General features: G+C 34.0%; 1 protein-coding gene across 5 annotated transcripts in view; it reads right to left on the reverse strand.

Annotated features, from left to right (window-relative positions):
- Positions 1 to 9,733, reverse strand: part of LOC106872353 (ras-related protein Rap1) — an 82,694-nt gene that overhangs the window by 26,128 nt on the left and 46,833 nt on the right. For all 5 annotated transcript variants that reach the window (XM_014919317.2, XM_014919315.2, XM_014919318.2 and 2 more), the window contains one exon: positions 5,743 to 5,813. In XM_014919317.2, coding sequence (XP_014774803.1) covers positions 5,743 to 5,799 — 57 coding nt within the window. In that variant the 5' untranslated portion in view covers positions 5,800 to 5,813. The remainder of the gene's footprint in view (positions 1 to 5,742; positions 5,814 to 9,733) is intronic.

Below are 9,733 nucleotides of genomic sequence, written 5' to 3' on the forward strand. Positions count from 1 at the left end.
TGCTGTTAATGTTATGCAATAACAATATTACATGCGGAAGAAAGTGAGATGGAACAGGTGAAGGGGAGGAAATAAAGAAAAACAATAATGAAACCCTGATTTAGACTACAAAATAGATGAAGGAGGTAAAAAATGAAAAAAAAAAAATTATTTCTTGGAATTAATTTTCGGCAAGACATTTGGACTACTTGCAAACATTCGGTCAATATTTCTTTTTAGTTTTCATTCAACAGTTCTGTATTTTAAAAACACTGTATATCTAGGATTCCAGCACCTTAACTCTATAACCAAACAGACACCATAAGGAATCCTAGATATACAGATTAGAATGCTTGCAAGCATAAGTCTACCTGGTTGCAGGTGAAGTGGGACTAAACAGCTAATCCAGATTTTGTTAACTGCTACAATGCTATTCTCCAGGATCAGACAGCTTTTTTCTTTTTTGCTTCGGATTATTTAGCTGAATATGCAAATATTATTCAATAGAGGAAGCATCTAGTTTTAAAATAGTTTCCTTAATATACATTAGATTCAAATTTTCAAAGATTCTTTTACCTATGCCAATGTAAAAAAAAAAAAATTTTAATTCCATTTCATTTGCATACAAGATGGACAGCAGTTTATTAGCTGCTCTTTACAGTATTAAATATATAGCTATATAGAGCGACACTAATTACGTTCATGTGAACACAAGAGAAATTGTTTCTGAATAATAAAGCAAATAATTCCCTGTATCACTTGCAGCAATTATTAATAAATCCAATCTCATAACTCTACTCACACAATGTGAAGGAGGCTCAATTGAGAATCAAACAAGTTGCCTAACACAACAGCTCCAGTTTAGGTTCCTTTGTTTTTCTATTAATAGTTTTGCATTATGGCAAGAATTTTCAAATAAAATAATTACATTTATAGAAAATCTATAGTGGCTTTTAGAAAACCTTTTCTGTAAATGCTTATTACATAACAAAATTGAATCATGAGTTTGTTTAAATTCTGTTACACCAAATGGAGAGGTTTTTTCCGACAATTTTCAATTATGTCCTCATCACAGTCATATTCTTTTAAGATGATAGAAAAAGTTAGATTTTTCAAAGTCTTAATATTATGCAGCTTCATCTTCTATAGGCTAATATAATTACTATATCACTACATCACCCAGGATGTCATCAATTTGTATAACTTGTCCATAGCAGTGCAATCATCGTATTCTTTTCAGCCAATTATTTTCAACATTCACCTCATATTGTCAGCTTTTGATGCAAACGAAGAAGCCATTTTTGCCTAAGGCAGCTATTTTCAAACATTTTTCAATGACATCCTCTAATAATTACAGTTACATGTGTTTTAGTACTTCCAGCAAATCATCTCAGCTCTCAATCAATCTTAATCTTCCATGCCAGTGTTGTGTCTACCTGAATTGAACCTCAATTCTGTCAGCACGCTAATTAAACCAAGAGTACAATATTGAATTCTTGATTCTTTTACTGTCTAAGAAGGGTTCTCAAGCCAGGGTTTACAAGGGAAATTACAAGAGTAAAAAGTTTGTAAAAATGCTAGATGTTTTTGAAGTAATCACAGCTAGTTGCAATTTCGTAAACCTGAAATACAGCTGGTAAACCTTCATCACTGTAAATTTGTGTTGTGTATATTTATTTGCCTCCCAGGAAACTATTTTTAATAAGTGCTTTCTAACTTCTGTGCATGTAGAATTTCAATGAGAAAATGTACTGAATTTGTTGAAAGTTACACTAAGTTTATTTATGTCATATAAACACCTGTAACAGATTGCAGTAACAACTTGCATCTACAACCAACTAAAATATTCGGGGTTTTTTTGCCTAGATATTTATGGTATCTATAGCAAAAATGGTGATCATAGAGAAAATCATATTTCTAATTTAGTTGCACTGATACAATAATGGAAAGATTTTTCCAGTGCCCCTGGACTGGCTTGTGCGGGTGGCACACATAAAAGACACCATTTCGAGTGTGGCCGTTGCTAGTATCGCCTGACTGGCCTTCGTGCAGGTGACACGTAAAAGCACCTACTACACTCTCTGAGTGGTTGGCGTTAGGAAGGGCATCCAGCTGTAGAAACTCTGCCAAATTTAGATTGGAGCCTGGTGTTGCCATCCGGTTTCACCAGTCCTCAGTCAAGCCGTCCAACCCATGCTAGCATGGAAAGCGGACGTCAAACGATGATGATGATGATGATGTCAACTCTACAAAACCAATGAAACTAAGATGATGTGTCATTTCTAAACTAATCCATTTTTAGCTCAGTGACAATCATGCGTTGAGCAAAATGCATTTAATCCGAAACATGCAATTTTGCAACTGAAACAAATTGGACAGGTGTATCAACAAAATGAAGTTAACCTGTATGCCATTTGTATGCTACTCTGAGAACAACAAAATAAGAAACCTCACAGTTGCTAAAATTTTGATTATGCCCTGCTGCAAAAATACTGTTGGCAGCACGCTGGGCAGAAATGCAGCAAAGACACTGAAAACTGATTTCTGAAATTGCATTATATTTTACATCACTTGATATGTCAGATATACTTTGACTGATAAAGACAAGGTATCTTTACAATCCAACTTGACAAGCTCACAAATCTGATGCCCTGCTACTTCAATATGCAAGATACATTAATGATCTAAGTTTTAAAGAATTCTTGTCTTGTAAAATGGCAAATGGTAGTCAACAACACAACTAATGGAGCTCCTGAAGTGCTGGATTGTAGACCTGCTAGATGTCAACTTGAAACTTGCCTAAAATTGTGTTACTTGGTCGGAAAAGCCAAGCTCATCCATCCCATTAAAAATTAGACATTAAATGAAATGAAATTACCAACAAAAAATGCAGGTCTATTGCCTGTTCTTTAATAGCCATATGTTTTGCACTGGTGCCCCAGCATGGTCACAATCCACAGACTGAAGCAAGTAAAAGATTCTTCACAGGAGGAATTGGAATTTCAACCATGTTTCGTGGTCTGCTACCACAACAGATCCTTTATAGGATCCAGTTAGTTCAAGACATCGTCAGGAGGAACCACGTCCGGTTTCGGCCCCTACTCCTCTACCGTTTTGACGTGGCGGGGCCACCCCCTTTCGGAGGTGTCTTCAACTCTGGTGTTGGGTGCATGTCTTCTTTCACTGTTTGTGACTGTTCTAATTCAACTGTGGAATGTCCCTCGCTATGGTTATTTTCCAGGAGGTTCTGGCCACACGTCTTACGGTTCATCAACCCGCGTTGTTGAATTACTTTCTTCCGACATACCTTCCTTTGGTGGATTCGGATCCAGTATATCAGCACTACTGTTAGGAACAAATGGTTATATCAGAAGGAAAATGAATTCAGAACTCTGGTTGTACATTACTTTGACCAATGATGCTTCTATCAGTAACTTTAATAATGCAAAACATAATAGCTTAATGTTTAACTTAATTCACAGGTTTTAGTTCTCTTTATCTCTATGTGTTATTAGCCAATTAGTATCCCATTAAATACAACATACACAAACATACATAAAACCACACACATCAATACTAAGACTGTAGTTGGTGCACAAAATCTTTGATTCCAAGTCTTCAATTTATGGTACTACTAACTGAGAGACTTTTCAACTGATCATATCACTAACTGACTCCATATACAGCATAAAAGACCAATGATCAGACTACTTTTTAGCATCCAACCAGTTCAAGTTTGAGATTAAGTTATTACTGACACTGTAACTTCGATTTATTCAAGAAGTTACAAACAAGCATAAGATAAAACTTTCAAATTTTATAAAAAATGCTTTTTAAAGGCTATAAAGTTAGAGAAAAGTTATAAACTCAAAAAATACAAGAGAAAATGAAAAACATCTTTCTTTTACATTAAAGTTAAAACTAAAAGACCAAACACTAAAGCAGCTTAGCCATTTAAAAAACAAAGATACAATAACACTTCCTTTTCAAGATGAACCCTTTGGCTCACCTACTCCTAATACTCTCTACAATGTTTAGGTGAGAGCCACAACAGGAGCAGTACTCCCGTATCTAGAACTGCTACTACTACACACACACAAACATCCTATACTGCTTCAAAGAAAGGCCACTTGGCTGATTGGCAGCAATTCACTCACCATCACACTCCAGCCACTGGCCCACGTGTTTCCTCTCAACTTTTTCTATTACTACTATCGGGGCCTTTCATCTCCACTAACCACTATACCTCATCCCCCACTCCCAGAATATCGGCCCTTTACAATTTCCTCCCTACATACGTTTTTTCTAATATTATCAGAGACCTCATCAGTCTCAGAAGGTCATAGGTAAAGCCTCTTCCTCCAGTAATAAAAAGATAAATAAATAAATAAATCACAAGTCTACTGAAGAATTAACTAAAATTAAAATATTTCAAACTTCAAATAATGTTAAATATACTGTAAATAAAAAGCTGAATTGTCTACAAAAACCTACAACTAAATGAAAACACTATATAGATCAGTTTATAAATTCGTTTAAAACATTATCTCATGTTGACAGTACTTGTACAAGTCACAAATGGTTTTTATTCAGTTTATTCATGATGCAAGCTTATAACAAACACATCAGTGGCCTACTTAACAGAAGGCAGAAATATCATGTGACCTAAGCTGGATTCCAAATGGACTATTTGCCCTTCAGTGAGAAATGCCTGAAGTGATGCCTCACAAATTAGACACAATATAAATTATTCATTGTTTGAACCTCTTAGAGCAACTAGTCTCACCAAATGTAAAAATATAGTAACATGTACAATGGGAAAGAGACAAAAACCTTTTTACTTTGACAATTATTGTACATACAAATAGACACACACGTATACACAAATCTAAGTTTATGGACGTACAAAAAAAAAAAAATATATATATATATATATATATATATACACACACACACACCAAACAAGATGCAATTAGAATTTTATCAAGCCTTTAAGTTGGAATTTGAATGGTATGAGTGGTTTACACAATAGTTTTCCTTCACACACCCAATCATATGAGATTTCATCTGAATAAAAACATATTACAGAGGAAGCAACATTTCCTTGATGTGATGAATAAAATGGAATAGAGGCACTAGACAATCAAGGAGTGTTTCTTCTAATGTGGGTTTTCAGCAAAGGCAGCATTCAAACTGAACACTAAATGCATCATTTTTATTAAAATATTTTTGAATTGGAATTTAAGGTTTTATTGCTGTTTTTGATTGAGCCAAATAATAGAATTTTGGTTGCAAATACAGCCATTATACTTACCTTAAACTATTATAGATATCTACAATATCTATAATTCCAGGTCAAAAAAAAAAGGGAGGAGGGTAGTTACTCCAAAATTTTAATTAAAATGAATTATAGAATGCAATGAGGAATGAATTTAGTATTTAGTAATATGGTGACACTTCTGGATGTGATTTGGGTTTATTCACATCCTCAATGATGCATGAGTAATAATAACTTAGAAGAATACTTTCAAGACTGATTGGATATATTCAGTTTTTATCTTCCTTGAGTTGAAAAAAAATCAAGTAAAAAATCTGGAGAACACGAGTTATTTCCAACAGCAAACTACAGGAATTTAATATTTTTAATGGTTACTTAAATGATTTAATTAAATACAAGTTGATTATTTAGTAAAAGAAATAGGAAACTAATACAGTATATTAGGAAAGGAAAAAAAAAAAAAAAAAAAAAAAAAAAAAACTTACCAAGGCACTTTTGCCAACACCACCACTTCCTAAAACTACCAATTTGTACTCCCTCATCGTAGATTTATAGCCTAGAAAAAATAGGAATTCATTAGGTTATTTTATTACAAAGCATCTTTAGCAATAAATCTTGTGAAAGGAAAACTAAAAAATTTGTTTTTCAATAGAATTTTGTAGATATAAAAGAATACACAACATTAACTTCTGGAAATCACTTAAATCTGTGGTTTAAAAAAAATCCATGGAATTTTAAGCAAAGTTAACAGATTTTCAGTCATGGTCTTCATCACAACATTTTTACTAAATATATATTTTCATCAAGTTTTGGTGAAATTTTCTTTTTTTTTTTTTACAAAAATTGTTTGGGATATGTGTAAACAGGTACCTACTTAGTAAAATATTTCTTCCTAAATGCATTTTTACATACAGGTCAGCTGCATAAAGAAGTGCTGATCACTTAGAGTAGAAGAAAGTCATGGAAGAGGGAGACCCAAGAAGACATAGGATGAAGTTCTGAAGTCTCAAAATGCTGAACTTTATGAAGGAGATGACAGCAGACCGAGATATGTGGCACATTGCTATACCTGAGAAAAAACATCCACCATAAAGGAAGTGAGATCCTAAAACCAAAACGCCATATAAAAAGCACTGGTGCTGGTGACACTTAAAAAACACCTGTAATGGTGAAGCTTAAAAAACACCTGTAATGTTGCCACATAAAAAGCACTCACTACACTTTGTAGAGTGGTTGGCATTAAGGACATCCAGTTGTAGAAAGCAAACCAAAACAGACTATGGAACCTGGTGCAGCCCCAAGATTTACCAGTTCCTGTCAAGCCATCCAACCTATGCCAGCATGGGAAATGGATGATGAAATTATAGACCAGCAGTCTATGTTTCCATGTAGAATTAGCATCAAGTCTGTAGTATTTGAACATTTTTTATTCACCATATAAGCATTACTAACTAAATTGTTTAGATTAAACATTGTAACACCTAACTATTGTTAGTCTCTGAGAAATTAGTGTCTGTGATTTATGGGTTAGGTTGATTAGTAATATTAGCAAAAACTGGAAGAATATCAATGCTAGAGAAAAACTATACATATTTAGAAACAATCTTTAAAGAATGGAGATATTTTATGACAACAAAAATAGCTGTTTAATGTAATAACATATAATAGCCTTCAATAAGTTGGTTGATAATGAATTCAGTTTGGGTGTAGCTCAAACTGTGAAACATGACATTACAAGGAATAAAATAATCATATTACTCTCTTACTAAGAGTGGAAATTACTGAGACAAGAGACTCTATAGAATCTAGAAGGGTTCTCAATGAAAACTTATAAATTCAATTGCCATGAGGATAGTAGAATTTAATGTTTCAGGCCTTGCCTTTAATTTAAGAGCGAGTAAAAAGGAAATAAGTGGTGTCGCTTATAATATCTAGTCTTGGAATCATTAATATTCTGTATTTGAATTTCATTGATCTTAACCTTGTCTTTCACCATTCTAATACCAATTTTATTGAGTACTCTATCTTAGTGAAAAATATTGTAAATGCAATGAAGCAAACAGAACACAGGAGAGACAAGTTTAAACAAATACCGTTTTACTTAATACACACACACACACATGCATACACATGAGTAAGACAACAAAGAATGACTATTGCACCACTTATTAGTTAAGTGTTTTTGCACCAATCCATTTCTAACTCCATTGCATGTAAAAAGTTATGCAATATATGTGATTACTTCAGAGGGTGCACCTCATCAGACTAGCACCAAGTTATGCATTTTATGTTGCTTATAAATGGAGGAAACTTGACAATAAGTCATATATAGTATCATTTAATGTCCCCTTTTCCATGTTGGCATGGATTGGACAGTTCAATAAGAACAGAAGAGACAAAAGGCTATGTCAGATTCTATGTCAGTTTTGGCTTGGTTCCTACAACAGGATGCCCCTCCTAACACAAACCACCTAACAGTGTACTGGGAGCTTTTTATGTGGCATCAGCACTGGTGAGATCACCAAGTATCAGCAAAATAAGACCTCTCAACTGAGTGGGAAGCAGAATGGAGGAATAAGAAACTATGATAGAGGAGCAGATGTCTTGCTGGAAAGGTAGATACATGGCTTGCCCACTGGAAAGAGAGCAAGTGAGAGAGAGAAAGAGATATGAGTTCCACGTACAAAGTGAATATGAGACAATAAGATAGAAGAGCAGAAAAGGTAGCAGTGTTGGTCAGTGCACTGAGTGAAAATAGCATGACAAATGATTAGAAATAAGGTGTGCGTGCATGCACACACATGCACAAAGAGAGGGAGAGCAACTATTTTATTTCACTGCTCTTAAAATCTTAGTTATGCAAAAAAGAGTAGCATACCTATAGGTATGGTTCTAGGTATAGCTGTGTGATAAAGCAGTTCATTTAGCAATTCGTTGGTTTGGGTTCAATCCCAATGTGCAGCAGTGTGGACATTCTTTTTTATCATAGCCTCAAACTGACCAATATCTTGCTGAAACTCATCCTATGTGTAAAGAGAGCTTTTCTCCAGGACTGAATTTTTGTGTAAGCCATTATTAGGAGTTCCATGTTCTTGACCCTTAGGTATCTATGAACATAGCTTGCCCCAATTTATGCCAGTAAAACACAGATACACACACTGCTTTTGAACTGTCTCTTGTTATTTGTTCCCAAAAAACTCTTGACACTCACTGTAAAAAATACAGTGGACTAATGATTGGCATGTTGAAAATCTATACCAACAATACTATTGTTCACCAATTGTAATATCAAAAACATTTAGCTTTGTCCACTAAGAGCAATTTGGTTCTGGGATGAACTGAAATAACTGACTGTACCACCTCCACAAATTTTGTGGCTCTGCACCAAAGTTAAGTACAAAGCCACAAAAGTATTGTTAGTACAATACTCTAACCACTAGGCCTTTGTGTCTTCACAAAGAAATAATTATTTTACTTTGAAGTGTAACCACTTCAGAAAAGCAGAAAATTCCATGCTTGGCTCTTACTAATTTTCTTCAACTGAACATAAACACTATATTAAACCTTACTCTCTTTAATAACTCAAAATTAATCCAATGTACAAAATGATTTTTCATAGAATTTTTCCTGTATTAGCAGGTATGGAATAGTGCTGGAAATTTGGATATCTGCGTGTGAATTGTTGGCAAAACTTTTTGCAGCTGGGTGCCTTTACTAACAAACAGTTCACATTCAACCAAGGAGTAATAACAGCAGCTATTTTCAGACAGGCAGACTAAATCAAGTAATAGATTCTGCCTAGGAACGTAGCACAGTGGTTGTATTAAATATAAACAGACGACAAAATAATTTCTAATATAGAACTAGACACAAGGAAGTGAAATTCACTTTATCTGATACAACGATTCACATAAAAATATAAACTGCACTAAATAGTCCTGCTTTGTTAATATTTTACATCTTCAACTATCAGCAGTATTTTTTAATTCTAAACACTAAGATAATTATTTCCATCTTATATCAGAAAATAATATCCTACAGACTTGCTTGTGAGGTCATTTAGAAATGTTATATAATATTCAGTGAATAAGTACTTATTGGAAAGTTTTAGAAAATATGCGTCAGGGAAACTTTTTCTAAATTCCTCAACAGTAAAAAAAGTAAAAGATATGTCAGAAAGCCTTATCAAAGCAGGAAAGTATCTTGAAATATCTTAGATGAATTCCAGCTAAACTCAATGCTGTAGTGGTCTATATCAAATGATTGTAAATCCTAACATCTGGTATTAAGTTTTGCACAATAAAAAGGAATGCAATCAACAAATATAAAAACCACATTTCAAAATGAGAGTGAAAGAGAGCGAGAGAGACAGAAAGAGAGTGAAAGAGAGAGAATGAGAGTGAAAGAGAGTGAAAGAGAGAGAATGAGAGAGAGTGAAAGAGAGAGAATGAGAGTGAAAGAGAGTGAAAGAGAGAG

Source organism: Octopus bimaculoides, chromosome 3 (genome assembly GCF_001194135.2).
Source record: "Octopus bimaculoides isolate UCB-OBI-ISO-001 chromosome 3, ASM119413v2, whole genome shotgun sequence".
Taxonomy (NCBI): Eukaryota; Metazoa; Mollusca; class Cephalopoda; order Octopoda; family Octopodidae; genus Octopus; species Octopus bimaculoides.